Source organism: Brassica napus, chromosome C6, assembly GCF_020379485.1.
Source record: "Brassica napus cultivar Da-Ae chromosome C6, Da-Ae, whole genome shotgun sequence".
NCBI lineage: Eukaryota > Viridiplantae > Streptophyta > Magnoliopsida > Brassicales > Brassicaceae > Brassica > Brassica napus.
This window is the reverse complement of record NC_063449.1, coordinates 36,054,925-36,072,179: the sequence shown is the minus strand read 5'-3', so window position 1 is coordinate 36,072,179 and position 17,255 is coordinate 36,054,925. Positions and strand designations below refer to the sequence as shown.

Genomic DNA, 17,255 nt, shown 5'->3' with positions numbered 1-17,255 from the left:
TTGAGACTTAAAAACTTGAAATTTATTGGTCAGATAACCTCCTCTCCGACATTAACAAACCTGCTGCGGTGAACTGCATCGAGGGACATGACAGTAATTAGAAGAGAGAGGTAGGGAACAAGGTGTTGAAAACGAGTGTGTCTGGCTTGGTGGAGCTCAATATACTCAAGAACCTCACCGTCTATGTTGTTGCAGGCTCTCTAGGTCGATTCAAATCTCAGGCCAGCAACATAGTGTTTGATTTATTCATAGCTACTTGCTAAGATCCAGCCCAAAACATAGAGAGCTCTCAAATTGATGGAAGCCATTAATAGCAATCACCGTACCTTCACTATCTCCACCATCACTGAAGATACCATCATAGAGAACCATGGCAAGGTTGTTTAATTTTACTTGTCATCACGTTCATGTATTTCAGGAGCACAGTGAGAACATTCTTCCAAGCAGTGAAGGTGACGTAGGATTGGCAGCATCATCGGGCCCGTATGTTTTGGGAGACAAGGTCGATGAGGAATGTGCTGCATCAGATCCTCCAGAGATTTCAGACGCTCAGAACAACCGCAAGCGCTGCCGTGAGTGATTGGAAATATCTATTATATTCCTATCAGCCCGTCAACGTCTTTTCCATGCATTTTTAAAAACTGTTATTATCTTTGTTTTCCATCATAAACTTCGGATATTTTTTCCCTTGCATGTTTTCTCTGTTCGGATATTTTATTTCTATTTTGGATTATTAATGAAACGTCGACGGGTTCTAACTCATAAAAGATTTGTCAGTGGTGTATTTTTTTGGTTTACCTATTTCTGACATTTTTTTTGTCCACCATAAACTATTTTTAACTAAATCGACTAAAACTCTAAAAATAAATAATTTTGCAACCGTATAATTTTATAAATTTTTCTAAAGTTATTAATTTTTTTTAAAAATAGTTTATTACAATTCTATATTTTGAAATTAATTTAGGTAAAATAAGAAAATAATTTAATTTATTGTTCGATAAATTGTTTAATTTTTTGAATTCAAATTTTATATTTTGTTCCGTACACTATTTGTTTTATATAATAACAGCTACCTAAGTAAATACTAAACAACTTCATAAACTTTATCTTTTGAACATGAAAGCGCTAATAAAGCTAATGGTCGATCAAATCATTACGAAAATAATGCATATGAATTCGCCGGTCATTCTTATATCAACTTAATCAAACTGTGTGACTTCCAAATGTTATGTTCATCACCATTATATATAACACGGAAAAACAAAAGTGGAAAAAAATAAAAGACAAAATACCGTACACAAAACTACACAACGATCAATAACTTATCCGGCTCCGCGCTTGCGCGGGGGCTATACCCCTAGTATAATATAAATGACTGATTCCAGAGTATGTTTAAATTTAAATGACAACCTTTGTACATTTGATTAAAAAAATATGACCATAAATATCTTATATATTAAAACAGAAGTCACAACCTTGATTCATGTGTGATTTTTTTTTAAAAATGAACCTAAAGTACCTATTCCTAGAAAGTCATGTTACATTTAATCTCCAATCTTATCATTTAAATTTTGGGCATACCAGAAATTTTTATTGGATTATCAATAATTAGATTTAAACAAAAAATGATCCATTCGATTTATACATAATATAAATTAAATAAATATAATTTAATGTTGTAATATTATACCTCCATATGTTAATTATTTAAATATTTGTTGATGTTAACTTTTAAAATTATAAAGATTTTTTTTTTAAATAACAAAAATCATATTATCTAACAATGATTAATCTTTACTACCTTAAACCAATGAAAACAAATTTTAAACTATATAGTTTATTTTAAAAATTAAACAAAAACTAAATGTTTAATTTTTTACTCGATAATATAAATCTATGAAGCGAAAATTTTAATTTTTTAAAAACTTTCTAAATTTGTGAAATGTTACAATATTTTTGAATATGACAATAAAACAATATTTTACTAATCTTTATATATATAGTTATGATTTTAATAATAAAATAATAATCCGAAAATATATATATAGAAGAAGATACAAATACATGTGAAAGTTTGAAACAATCTATTCAATGAAAAAATATACCGTAAACTTATTATGTTTTAAAAATTGATAGACACATATATATTATAATATATACTCCTTCCGTTTTCAAAAGTAAGATTTTCTAAAGTATGCACGCTTATTAAGAATTTAATAAATGTTTATAATTTAATTTATTTTTTACTCTATTATACACTTTCCAATAACTTTTCACCAATAAAATTTAATCAATTCAAATATTCTCAATTAATGTTCCCCAAAAGTATAAAAAGTACCTTAACAATATCGAAAATTTATCTTTGTGGAACAAAAAAAAGATCTAAAAAATCTTACTTTCGGGAACGGAGAGAGTACTAATTTAGAATTGAAAACAAAATGTTTACATAAAAATAAATGAAAACAAAAATCTGCGCGGTTGCACGGATCGAGATCTAGTTGTCTCTTAAAATAAAAATCATGATTTTTTTCATGTGTGATATTTTAAAATGGACCGTCACTTAACAAAGACATAAAATTGTGCTTATTAATAAATACACTATTACATATAAGACGGATTCATAACTAATATATTTCATTTTATACCATCTATTAGAAATTCATTACATTCAATTTCTTTATCATTAATGTATATTAAAATCACCTTAAACCCCACATCTATACTATTAAATAGCAAACAATCGTTTATATATTTTATTCTATTATATATATGTCAAATAAATTAAGATCATTATCCCAATTTATATGACTATAATCGAACATGCCACATAATTATGTTTCCTAACGTCAACTTTTACCATGTCATATTTCATGTTTATATTTGTCCTTTTTCATGTGTTTACACATATGCTCTGACCAAACTTTTATGAATATAAATAACTTCCGTTCATATTTGCACCATGTACATGTCTTGAGATATTAGTATTGAACATGTTTCTTCCATAAATTGCAGTCATATTTACACCATGATGTGTCTCATTCTATTAACCATTGATGCTCATCAATTTCTTCCAAAAAATCATATTGCTCGGTTCATATTTCCTGTTCGTTGATGTAAATGTAGAAGAAAGTTTAACAAATAATAAAATTATAATGGTTAATGACTTGAACATGAACATGAACATTTCTACCGTCGTTAATAATACTTTTGCTTTATAAACCAAACACAGTAAACATTTGGAGAAGATGAAGATGGTACACTTCATTTAAAATCAGATATAAAATAATTTATAAAGTCACATAAGTTTATTCATTTAAATATAACATATTTATTAGGATCATACTTTATTTTTTCACAAAATATGGGTTTGTATATTTAACTAAAACGATTTATGTCCTACATTTAAAATCGTATAGTTAAAATCCAAAAATATTGTGACTGTAACCATATTTGGAAAAATTACTACTAAATTAAATAAAATAATTCAGATATTACGAAAATATGGTTTAAACAAAATCTTTCAAAGATATATTGTTCAAAAAATATGGATAGACTTTGTTAACTAAAATATTTTTTTCCTACATTTAAAAGTCGGATAATTGTAAGCCAATCATATCGTGATTATATCCATATTTGAAAAACTATTATATTAATTTAGTTGAATATTATTCTAGGCCTGGATCCGCACAACCGGGTGATTATTTTCAATTTTTACACAAAAAAATATATTTATTTTACATGATTAATTGTATATAATTTTAATATTTACCATATTACTAATTTTTTTTTAAAACACAACAATTTTGTAGTTCATATGCAATAATTTAGTTTATTTGTTTTAATTTTCAGTAATAGCATTTTTTAAATAATGTGATACAAAATTCTAAATTGAAAAATGTTATTGGTTAAAGATCAAAAATCTAATTGAAAAGTATTATATTAAATTAATATCGGAAATTTAATATAAACGTTTATATGATTTTAGTTGTAATTACAGAATTAGTTAGATATTTAAAAAGTTTATATTAGTGAAAATGAAATATAAATTTAATTTTTAAATAAACACGAAATTAACTAAATATTTAGAAGTTTTGTTTAAGTGTACATTTATTTTATACAAGTACGAAATTAATTAAATATTTAAAAGTTTTATTTAATGAAAAATGAAATATGTATATTTATATTGTAAATAAAAAGATATGAAAAGATTTTATCCGGATACAATTTCAGAGAAAATATAGAAAAATCTATTTGATTTGTTTATTTTAGAATAATTCAAGTTATACAAAAATTAATTAAAATTATTTTTTAAAGGATGATCCAAAAAAAATCACACATGAATTAAGTCATGTGAATTTGAAATAGTAAATTCAATAAAACAAACAAGCTATAAAATTTAGGTATTTGAAAAATAAAATAAATAATTAAATATACATATAAATAAAAATAAAAACAAATACCCGTACGGTCGTGCTGGTCAAGCTCTAGTTAATAGATTAAATGTTATTGTTTTTTTTTTGAAAAATGACCATATTAATGTTAATATAGTCTGTTTGGAGTCTTTTGTAAAATAATATTACCAAATATATATATATATATATATATATATTAAGCGTTTTTACTATAGTTGATCATATTCTATGAATGTGAGTTGACTTAACGACCTTAATGTCAAACCTTTTATTCTCCAAATCCATCAATCACACGTAAACACACTTCTCATTACTTCTATTCCTTTTTTTATTGCTCAAGTTACACTTCCATTCATTTTCTCCCTTAGTGTGTGTTCCTTCATTTGACCTGCTTATAGCACCTTTATCCTAAAATTCCATTAGATGATTCTTAATTGTTTTTTAGTAATATTTAAGGAGTAAAGGTGTTTAAGAGATTAAGATAAGAAATTTAAGACTTCTATGTCTTCATTGCAAGTCTCTTGTTTTGGGGTTCTTAAAAATAAATTAATATTATTTTTTTAATTTTTTATTAAATAAAACATAAAAAAGATTACATTTTAAACATAGATTTGTAAATAAAAACATGAAAACAAAGATTATTTAAATAAACGAGAATTGTTCGAAAGAAATATCCGAGATCAGTTGTTGTTGTCGTCATGTCCAAATCTACGCCATATATGTTCAACCAAATCATCTTTTAGTTGTTGATGCATTTGCCTATTTCGAATTCTTGCACGAGCGTCCATCATATTTGTAATGTTTGAAGAGATATCTGTAGAATACGTGAAATCAACATGTGAATTTTCGTGGTCTTCTCCTTGTTGGAACTCTGAAACATCAACTAGATTGTATCCATCTCGTTCGTCTTCTACTATCATATTATGGAGTATGATACATGCTCTTATAATCTTTCCAATTTTGACTTTATCCCAAAACAGCGCCGGATTTTTAACAATGGCAAAGCGAGCTTGCAAGACTCCAAAAACACGCTCGACATCTTTTCGGACAGCTTCTTGACGTTGAGCAAATAAAATTGCATGCGGCCCTTGTGTCATAGAAATAGATTGGATAAAAGTTGCCCATTTCGGATAAATACCATCGGTGAGATAATAATTCATATGATACTCACGTTCATTGACAAAGTAAGTGACATTCGGAGCTTGACCGTTTATTATGTCATCAAAAATGGGAGAACGGTCAAGAACATTGATATCATTTAATGTATCTGGAGGTCCAAAAAACGCATGCCATATCCAGAGATCGTATGAAGCGACCGCTTCTAAAACGATTGTTGGTTTATCCGAACCACGAGAATATTTCCCTTTCCAAGCGGTGGGACAATTCTTTCACTCCCAATGCATACAATCGATGCTTCCTATCATCCCGGGAAACCCACGACGCTCTCCCACATCAAGTAGACGTTGAAGATCAGCTGGTGTTGGTCTTCTTAAGTACTCATCGCCGAACAAATATATTATACCTTCCACAAACTGTTCCACACATAACCGACCTGTTGTTTCACCGAGCCGGAGGTATTCGTCGACCATATCAGCTGCAAAACCATACGCCAAGACACGAATGGCTGCGGTACACTTTTGAAGAGGAGAGAGACTATTCCTTCCGAGACCATCTTTCTTTTCCCGGAAGTATTAAACTTCGTTGGAGAGTCGATCAACAATGTGTATGAACAGTCGCTTGTTCATTCTAAAACGTCGTCGGAAGAAATTTTCAGGATACGTTGGAGTTTCACTGAAATAATCATTCCATAAATGAAAATGCCCTTCTTCACGGTGTCTTTCGGTATAAGCTCGTTTTTTTTCTTTTCTTTCTTCGTTCTTCTTGATCACTTTGAATGGTAAAATTGTGAAAGGCTTTATCAAAATGTTGATCAAAGAGCTCATCAAATGCATCATCAAAAGCATCATCAAAAGCTTCATCTAAATTGTTTTGAGAAGAAGAAGCCATATATGGTGATTAAAACGGTTTATAAACTAGTGATCAAAGAGAGAAAATAGAGAGAAGAAGAATTTATTATAAATAAAGATGAGTTTGAGAAAATAGAGAGAAGAAGAGAAGATGAGTTCTTGCTTTGGTTTGGTTTAGACAGATTCGCTATAGAGAGTGATATAGCGAGAAAGATGAGTAGATGAGTTTGTTTGGTTTACACAGAATGATATAGAGAGAAAGATGAGTTGTTGATATTCTTTGGTTTAGACAGAGAGATATATAGAGATAGGTGACACAAAGCGTTAGAGAGACCAAGTCACATGATGCAAGATTACAAAACACATCAAACAAGAGTACACATGATAGAAGTCACATGATGCAAGATTACAAAACACATTAAACACATAAGAGTACATGATCCGTGACACAAAGCGTTGACACTACAAGACACAACAACACACTGACCTTGTCCGTGACGAGACACTCACCTTCTTCGCTTCCTCTTGTTACCATCACCCTTAGAGGATTGTCCTTTCTCTAGCTTGATTCCCGAATTCAACACCTTGAACTTCTCCTCTCTCAGCTTCTTCTCTTCCTCCTTCATCCTTTCAAGCATCCTTCTGAACTCAGGTTCAATGTCATCTTCTGATTCCTCCACCTTAATCAAGTATCCCATATTGCTCATGTATTCTTCTCTTGATAACTCCACCATATCTTCTTCTTCTTCTTCATCTGATATCTCCACCACTTCGACTGTATCTTCTTGTGGGAGAGGCACAACATCATCATCTCTATCTTCTTCTGAGAGAGACGGTATGATTCCTCTTGCTGAGAGGCCACAAACAATCCGTTTTCTTGGTTCCATTTCTGGCTGTGTGTGACTTGATCCCCTAAAAAGCAAAAAATAAGATTAGAACGTATTAGAACACATCAAAGAAGATAAGAACGTATTAGAACACAGAACACATCAAACAAGCAAACTACTAATATTCATTGACAGTTTAACATCAAACAAGCAAACTACTAAGATTTACTTATATTACACATGAGTCATAAGCGCCACAAACAAGATAACCAACTGATAACATCGACAGTTTAAAAGATTACATATATAACATATCCTTAATCAGTTTGTTCTTAAGCGCCACTTCTAAATCACTAAGCGGCTCTGTTTTTGCAAGGAGTTTGTCAAGCAGTTTGGTCTGGCTAAGCTTCTCCTTTGATGCTATGTCCTTCGCCTTTAACTCCAACATTTGCTGAAAATTTTGCAGATTCTTGCCTTCTTCTCCCACTGACCTTTTAGCCTTCGCCTTGGATGCCTTCACACCAATAGGTCTAGCCGTTGCTTCATCCTCTCCATTGACACTGGGCATAGATGTTGATGACTGAAAAGATTGGTCTTCCCCACCATCTTTCTCTTTGAACCAGAGATTTCTTGACTACTGCCATAAGTCCCACACCATTTATGATCATTCCTAAGCTCCCTCCACGTATGCTCCAATGAGAACTTGACCTTGTAATAATTGAGGAATATTTCGTGTGCAGCCTTCAAAACATCATCTTCACTCTGGCCACTGGTCCTCTGTTTTGTTGCAGCGTCATATGACCCAACAAACTTGCAGACACCTTCATTTATCTTCCCCCACCTCTGCTTACAGTGGAGTTTCTCTCTCTTAGGCAAACCAACCACCTTGGGACTTGCATTATAATACGCCCCAATCCTCTTCCAAAAGGTTCATGCCCTTTGCTCATTCCCAACTACAGGATCCTTGGAGGTGTTCAACCATGCACTGATGAGAACCAGGTCTTCAGCTGTTGACCACTTGCACCTTTGCTTACGGTCCTCAACAGTTTGTGCACGTGAAGCGGATCCTCCAACGTCTGGAGTAGGTGAAAAACTCAGAAACTGAGTTGGGTTGTCATTGTGAGGCACTTGAGAGTTTAGTAAATGTAAAAAGCTAGAGGACTGGCTTTGTTGAGAATCCATACAAAGAAGAAGTTGAGAGAAAGATGAAGGAGATGATAAGAAAAAGAAGGAAGAAAGAGTGTTTATAGATGGCAAAGAAGGAAGATGAAGGATATGATAAGAAAGAGAAGAAAGAAAGAGTGTTTATAGATGGCAGAGAAGGAAGAGAAGATGCATTCATGACAACCAACACACAAAAACGTGTTGACATTTATCTACAAGTTTCATCACATTAAGTCTTAATCAATTCTAGCTAGCCATCACTTCTATTTATCACACAACCAAATCATTAATTACAGTCGATTCAATTCTAACCACAACCTAAACCAATTCTAGTTTGCAGAACCAGTTAAGAGTAACACTAACCTTATTATGCAGTGAACTCCTGAATTGTTTGAACCTTTGCTCGATGAACTTTGATCCTTCTATCTGCCAATAGAAAGACATAAACAAAAAATGATTCAGACCAACATAAAGACATAATCAAAAGCGAAAACAAATCAAAGAACAGAAACAGAGCAAGGATTGAAACTTTGATTCATCCGTATTAATTGAAACTAAAATTAAAACCGAAGAACAAGCTGAACATATCCAGAGATCAAAGACATCAAATTTTTAACTCTAGGTGAAACAAATAGAACCAACAAACTACAATAATCAATCACATGCATAATGAAACAACAAAACACAAGGTTTACCTTTCGATTTGAGGTGAAAGCTTCGATTTGAGCCACCGAGGGAAAGCTTGGAGGAGAAGACCCACCGAGAGAGAGAACCAACAAACTACATAGAAAAACAACAGATCAGACCTAATCGAAGACATGCATAGTCAAGAACACAACAACCGCTTACCTTTCGATTTCAAGAAAGCCACCGAGAGAGAGCTCCGTCGTCTCGAGGAGAACCACCGAGAGTGGTCGCCGAGAAGTGCCACCGGAGGAGACGTCGCCAATGAGAGACACCGAAGGAGACGTCGCCGAGAAGAGTCACCGAAGGAGACGTCAAATCGCCTTTCGTCGAAGAGAGCTTGAGAGAGAGAGAGATGATCGAGAGAGACGCGTAACCGATTTCTTCATCCTCTCGTTTGGTGACACCTGTCACTAAGAGTCAGGCCTTTCAGCCCTTACGCAAGGGGCGAGTTTTGGGATTCTGTCTTTTCTTAATTTTTTTTTAATTGGATTTGGGGGAAGAATTGGGCTAAGAGCCAGCTATAATGCTGCTGCTGTTAGAACTTTTATCTTTTGTCGTGTTTGGACACTTTATTTCCTTGTAATTTGATAATGCTATCAGGCTTGATCCTTATTCCACATTCCACGCTTATCGCAAAATATTTTGCCTTGGCTTTTTCTCTTTTGTCTTTTACATGTGTATATTACATTGGCATATTTGCCTTGGCTATCGGACACATACTCACATTTCTGTTATCATATAAAACTTCAACTTTACCTTTATATCTTCCGAAAAAAAACTACTCTCTCTTCATCAAATTCTATTGATTCCTAATTTTCCTCATCCCCTCTATGGCCGTTTCACCTAATTCAAGCTCTTTAGAATTAACAATATCGATTCAAAGCTTTTCTCCATCTCCTTCTCACCCTTTGTCTGGTAAGATCTAAATATTGATTTCAACATGATATAGAGTTGTATTAATAGTTGTCTCTTAAAAAATATCCAAATAATATATTTTGGCAGGTGATCACATGGTGAGAGATTTAGGCATAAATCAAACTCCAAAGAAGGAAGAAGATCGTGGGTGGATCATGATCGGTACAACACCGCATATCAACGAAGAAGATGAAAACTTAGGCGGCCGGCCGCGCAAAAAGCTCCGTCTAATCAAGGAGCAATCACATATTCTTGAAGAGAGTTTTATACAAAACAATACCTTAACCCCGGTAAGTATATATATTAATCAATTTTATGGTTCCGTATGCTTTGTTTACGTTAAAAATAAAGATGATAGAGAAAAATAGAGTTTAATCATTTTCTGATGATTAAGTGGGCTGATAATGAAACCACAGAAACAAAAACAAGAATTGGCCATTCTTTTGAAGCTTAGTCAAAGGCAAGTTGAGGTGTGGTTTCAAAACCGAAGAGCTCGGTACGTACTTCGATCTACCGCTTTCGTATATTGCATCGTTTGTTTATATAAAAGTTGAGGAATATATAATTTTATATCGTATAAAATTGTGCTTCTACATATATATACGGCGATGCATGTTTTTTTTTGTTGAAATACGGTGATGCATGTTATACATAGGGTTTTTGGAATTGGATTTTTAGTGGTTGGAGATTTAATAATTAACGAGAGTGCGTTGACAGAATAGTGTATTTATATATAAAGAGATCGTGTGCGATCGTAACTTAGATTCTCAGCACAATTCATGTACATGCAATAGAAAATGTAGTAAAGTGGAAGAGATCCTTTTTTTATCCAAGTGTTTCACGTTATTCCGACATATATATCTCTCACGCATTCTCTGCTACACACGAAAAGCCACTACTCTTATTTTATGTCTACGTGTCTACATATTACATATATGTTCCTTGATTTAAAAATAAAAATATAGAATCTAATAAATGTATCAACAAGAAAAGCGATAGGGAACATGAAGGACAAAGTTAGAGACAGTAAATGATAGGTTTAACTTTTTCAGCCATCTTTGGCTAGTCCACAATTATGATGTTTGTCCCTTATAGTATACATATTCTTTAATGAAACTTTAACTTACACACCGCACATTTACACTTTTGTATAACTATTTTTCTCTCGGTGTCTAGATGCACATCATACATCACAGAAATGTGTTTGTACGCACATTTGTACATGAAAGCATACATAGTATACATATACATATTGCGTGGCTGTTTGTTCATAAGGCCATAAAGAAGGAATTTAAATTACCAAACATAATCCTATGACGTTGTGTATTTTTTGGAACATTTGTACATGAATGCATGCATAGTATACATATACATATTGCGTGGCTGTTTGTTCATGAAGTCCATAAAGAAGGAATTTAAATTACCAAACATAATCCTATGACGTTGTGTATTTTTTGGAACGACATTTTAATTAAAAATGCGTATAACTTATGATTTTCTCAAAAAATCTTGTCGTTTTTGAGTCTTAATATAAGTCTGTGGAAAACATCAAAATGAAATTTGTGAAACAAAAAAGTAGAATGATTTTATTTTATTTTTTGAAAGAGAAAAACTAGAATTATTTTCTAGAGCAGTATATATATATATATATATATATATAATGAGATGATCTTACGTACCCTGGCATTCCGGTCGATCAAGCAATATAATCACATATAATATGGTATGCGATTGTGGACACAGAGGTCACACACGTATGTAAGCATATAGATAGTTAAGAGAAAGGTCGGTTGAATAGTCTCACAAAAAGTAGAAATTTCTCAAACACCAACCTCGTTAAAATATATTAAAATATTTCAGCCTATGATATATATCGTTGTTAACAATTGGTGTATATTAAAAGAGATTTTTACCGACACTTTCTTAAGTTCCAATTACACTATAGGACACTTAGTGCTTGAGATACACTTTCTCTTGTCAAAAATATTCTTATGACCTTAGACCATGATTAACCCGGAGTTCTTAGAGTGGGATTCTTAGCGGAAGTTAAGAAATTGATTCTTAACTTTTAACTAAAAAAGCTAAGAACCGGTTCTTAAAATCCTTATTTAAGAACCGGTTCTTACCTTTTTTAATTAAAAGTTAAGAAACAGTTTATTAACTTCCGATAAGAACCTTATCCTAAGAACTCCGGGTTAATCATACTCTTAGACCTTATTCTTCTCATCACATGAATCTCTTTCCTCTTCTTATTCCACTTTATGTTTTTATTTATTTTTATCTCAAATTCTAAAATATATTAAATAAAAATAATTGTCATAATAAAATACACATAAAATTCCCTATATTTTAAGATCAATTTTCATATATATATATATTAACGTGTAAACAAAATTAAATGTGGACGTGGACACCAAAACGTGGACACCATCACATGAACTCTGTGCATAGACACAACCACAAGCGCCATCAGCGATATTGTTCTCGTCTGCTCGTGCTTCCCCCAATGTGCCTGCAACTCAGGTTGCCATCCTCTGTTCACCGCTATGAAGCAGCCCAAATTGAAGCTTTAAGCCACCGACAAGTACCATCGACATCGTCTCATGTGTAGTCATTTTCTACTCACCGCGGCATTGTGGTCATGCTCAAAATCGTTGTGGTAGCTGTCTTCGCCTCTTCAGTTGTAAAAGGAGAACTCGAGTAATCATTTATAGAGCGTAGATCTTTTTCTCATGTCTAGCTGAACCTTTTTAATCTCATAAATTGTATCATTGTCCATATTTCTGCGTCCACAATTAGTATGTCCATAATTTATGACTTAACCATATGTGTTCATGAAATATATATATCCATAATTTATGTCTATAACAAATCACTCGTGGTTATCATATCAATTTTTTTAAAAAAAATCAAATTTGTAATAGTGGAAGTAAACCATCATACAATATTATTTGCATTTCTTTGATTCATGCGTCCACAAATTACTCGTCATTCACAAGTCGATCCACAATTCATCGTCGTCTTTAGCTTGTCGCCCACAACTCGTTGTCCATAATTTGTCGTCCACAACTCGTCGTCCACAAAGACAAATTTGTCAAAAACACACCTAGGTCCCACTAGAAAGTGTCTCGTAAGTGGAAAGTGACTCTCACTGTAAAGATCGTAAAGGAAAGACAAAAAGTGTTCCAAAATGTAATCAACTCATATTAATACCTAGAAACTAAAATGACGAAGCATATTTAATAGTACGTTAGCACAGCTCATAATAATCAATATCATGTTTATACAAAATTTGTACGTAGGAGTAAGCTCAAGCATAGGGAGATGGAATGTGAGTATCTGAAGAGATGGTTCGAGTCATTGAAGGAGCAAAATCGACGGCTACAAATAGAAGTTGAAGAACTACGAGCTCTAAAGCCAGTATTGGCCTCGGTTTTATCCATGTGTCCTCTATGTGAACGTGTGACCAATGCAGCAGATAATGACTTAAAAAAAAAGCAGATAATGACTAATGCCGTCGAAGAGGCAACAGCTCGGAGAAGTCAGTCACGGATGGCGTTTTCTTCTTCCTCTTCCCTGTGTTGACTGGCTCGGTCAAAAGTAAAAGTCAAAAGGATTGAAACGTCGGTTTAGGGGTGAAAGTAAAGATTTTATGATTGGGAGGATTTTGTGCATATTTCTCTAATTATTTATTATGGAAGAATAATTTGTTTAATCATCGTTTTTTTAACTTTTAACATGTTATTGACAGAGCCAAGTTCTAAACATAGTCAAACGAAACATTACTTTTGAGCTTGCAAAATTTTAAGCATTAAATCTATATAGACATAGATCTCAAATGTGGTTAAAACATTTTTAATTAAATTGTTTATAAGTTTGTAACTTTCAAAATTGTCCCAGATACTGATAGATATACATGGGTTGATTGGGTAGGGGTAGATTGTTTAAAACATCAATAAGCCTCATTGTTATTTGACTTTCGTTCCACAAGACTCAAATAAGGCTGCTATCTATTCCTCGACGTAGATAGGTTTTAAGATTTTTAAATTTGAATTCCGTTGGAGATATTCACCTAATTCACCTGATGTCTCACTTATAATATTTGTTTTTATTTCTTTCTTGTTTACTAAATTTTTTATTTATTTACTTCCTGTGGTATTGGTCAATGTTAAAAATAATTCATTTTGACACTGGCCGTTTGTGCGAAGTTTATCTAAACCGAATCACACTCGAAAAGGTATGCTGCGGCCACCACATTTGACTATTTGAGTCAAGCTCCAGTTCTAATCCATGTTCGAAAACTCGCTAGTCGCTACCGTGCGGCACACTCGGGCCTAGCGAGTTAACATAAACTCGGAGATTAATCACAGATTAATCGGGGATTAATTTTTCATCATTTTATGTTTATATGCGTATATAAACTTGTATTTGCACTAGGTTAATCAGAAATGCTCCAGCTCAGATGGTGAAAGTGTGGTTTTCTAGCGACAATACCCGGATTCAACTCCCCGTTTTGTCTTTTTGGGCCTAGTTTTAATTTTTCTTTTAACGAAGGGCAAAACGGTAATTCGCCGTGTCATCCCTTACCTTTTGCCCTGCGAACGTAACCTGCAACAACCGCCTGCCTCCATTTTTGTGTTCAATTTTCTCATTATTTTCATCATTTGTTTGCACAATTCCATTTAATATCCATAGATCTAACTTAAACGCACTGATTTTTAACAGAAATCAAAACTAAAACGAGATTTTTTCAAAGACCCGATTTTATGGCCGATTATGGTCGATTCACTACGGTGGTTGGCCGCACAGCGTGTACTCGCCGGTTAATCGGCCGAGTTAGCCGAGTTTTTGAACATGGGTTCTAATAGTATATTACATTTTACTATTGATCTCTAATTTATAAGTTACCCTGTTCTGGAACGCGGTAGGCGCTAGTCGGGCGGTCGGGTTGGGCCTAGCGCCTAAAGAAAAAATCGGGGATTAATCGGAAATTATGCGGGGCGGAATTTTTAGATGGTTTACTATGTTATAAAACATGTTAATCTTTAATTGTGTATAACATTAATACATTTTCATGTTTATGATTGTATAAAACACACAAATCGAATATATAAATTTAATATAGTGTAATTTTCATCAAAATTATGAATATAAATGATATTTATAAAATTTTAGATCAAATAAACAAATAAAAATATTATTAAAACTAAAAAAAAAATTTAAAAAAAAAAAAAAAAAAAAATTAGGCGGCCGCCTAGGCGGCTAGGCGGTCATTTAGGCGGCTAGGCGGTCATTTAGGCGGTCTAAGCGGAAAAAATCGGATATCCGATTTTTTAAACCGATTTGACATAAATCGGGGCGGAAAAGTGACGCGTAGCGCCTAGGCGGCTAGGCGGCCGATTTTTAGAACAGGGATAAGTTATAACCAATCGTTAGGTGAAGAAAAAACCAATCGTTAGGTTCTAAATATCATGTTTAATTTCACTAATGATAAGATTTAGCGGACACAAAATATTAAATCATTATGTGCTCTTTTCAATGGAAGTTACATACAATATATAGTAAATTTTGTATACACAGAACATATAGTCAATATTGTGTTATTTTCAATGTAAGTTTCAATGAAATTTACATACAATATAATATATGAAAATTTAGTTTAACTTGACTAATCTTTTTAACTAGTTACTATCCCTGTTCTTGAACGCGCTAGGCGCTAGTCGGGCGGTCGGGCTGGGCCTAGCGCCTAAAGAGAAAATCGGGGATTAATCGGAAATTATGCGGGGCGGAATTTTTAGATGGTTTACTGTGTTATAAAACATGTTAATCTTTAATTGTGTGTAACATTAATACATTTTCATGTTTAAGATTGTATAAAACACACAAATAGAATATATAAACTTAATATAGTGTATTTTTCATCAAAATTATGAATATAAATGATATTTATAAAATTTTAGATCAAATAAAAAATAAAAATATTATTAAAAAAATAAAAAAAATAAAAAAAATAAAAAAAATAGATTAGGCGGCTGCCTAGGCGGCTAGGCGGTCATTTAGGCGGTCTAGGCGGAAAAAAATCCGATATCCGATTTTTTTCACCGATTTGGCATAAATCGGGGCGGAATAGTGACGCGTAGCGCCTAGGCGGCCGATTTTTAGAACAGGGGTTACTATTAATAACTAAAATTGATTTTCTTTTTCTTTTTGATTTTTGAAAATTCTATGTAGTTTTAAAATTTTAACTAAAACGGGCATCTCTAGAACTACGTCGTCGAACAACGGATTTGGGCTTTATCGCCCAAAGAACAATTTGATATTTTAAAATCAACTCAAATGGGCTGGATAGCTTAATACACACACTTGAATCCGATTGGGAATTTCAAAAGCTAGCCATTTCTGTTCTATCAAACCTGAAACGAAATATTCACAATAGGATCCTTAATATAATATGAACACTTAAATTCTTTTCACTGGCAAAGTATATTAGGTACACTTATATTACAGTTTCTTTGACGTATTTTTATGAGATATTACAGTTTCTGGCTGGGAGAACTCAATAAACGAACCACGTACACTCGGGACTGGCTAGACACTACGATATATATGTCATTGGCCCATTGCCTATTCTTTCATTTGTTTTATAAAATATATCATATTAGAAAATTTCTTTTTTTTGTAACTTGTATTCGTTATTATATAAAAATTTGTATTGAAAGATATATGAAGAAGTTATTCCCACATTTAGTATGGCCATGGGAGCAAATTTTGAAATAAGAATACATATGCAATATCCAAAGTTTGTTTTCTGAGACAACTCTGAGTGACTAACAGAGGAATGTGTGTTCGTATTACTTGCATTAGGAAGATTGCCCATGTTGAGTCTCACGTGCTTACATTATGGACAATGGACTTGACGCCACTTTTTACTCTGTTTTCTGACAACGTCCATGTGGACTCGTCTCATTGGTCAGAGATTATACTTGTTGCATTGCTGATGAAGAACAAGAATAACTAAAAAAAAGTTAGATGCGTAAAATAGTGTACTGTAGTAAGTAGAACTAAAGGACCTCATTGCATTACATAGATGAACGTATCATTAGTCCGATGGATGTCTAAATTGATTTTTTATAAAAACAAGACACAATTTATCTAAGCCTAGGAGAAGGCATTCTAATAATGTGAGAATTATTAAAAAAACGTTTTCTTTTGTTTTTAACTTAATTGATTTCTATGAAAATTCATGGATTTAATAATTTGTTTTGTGATTTGTATTTAAATGC

General features: G+C 32.7%; 2 protein-coding genes across 2 annotated transcripts; one reads left to right on the top strand and one right to left on the bottom strand.

The window, feature by feature from the left end:
* Nucleotides 1–6,885: 6,885 nt before the first annotated feature.
* On the bottom strand, nucleotides 6,886–7,774 carry LOC106444850. The gene is made up of 2 exons (XM_048759885.1): nucleotides 7,518–7,774; nucleotides 6,886–7,291 (listed from the first exon to the last, which is right to left on the bottom strand). The coding sequence occupies exons 1-2, from the start codon at nucleotides 7,772–7,774 to the stop codon at nucleotides 6,886–6,888; spliced, it is 663 nt and encodes a 220-aa protein (XP_048615842.1).
* A 1,604-nt stretch (nucleotides 7,775–9,378) lies between these two features.
* On the top strand, nucleotides 9,379–15,096 carry LOC106444216 (homeobox-leucine zipper protein ATHB-X). The gene is made up of 4 exons (XM_013885715.3): nucleotides 9,379–9,972; nucleotides 10,060–10,262; nucleotides 10,389–10,468; nucleotides 13,275–15,096. Exons 1-4 carry the CDS (start codon nucleotides 9,888–9,890, stop codon nucleotides 13,555–13,557), a joined length of 651 nt encoding a protein of 216 aa, XP_013741169.1. The 5' UTR covers nucleotides 9,379–9,887; the 3' UTR covers nucleotides 13,558–15,096.
* Nucleotides 15,097–17,255: the final 2,159 nt, after the last annotated feature.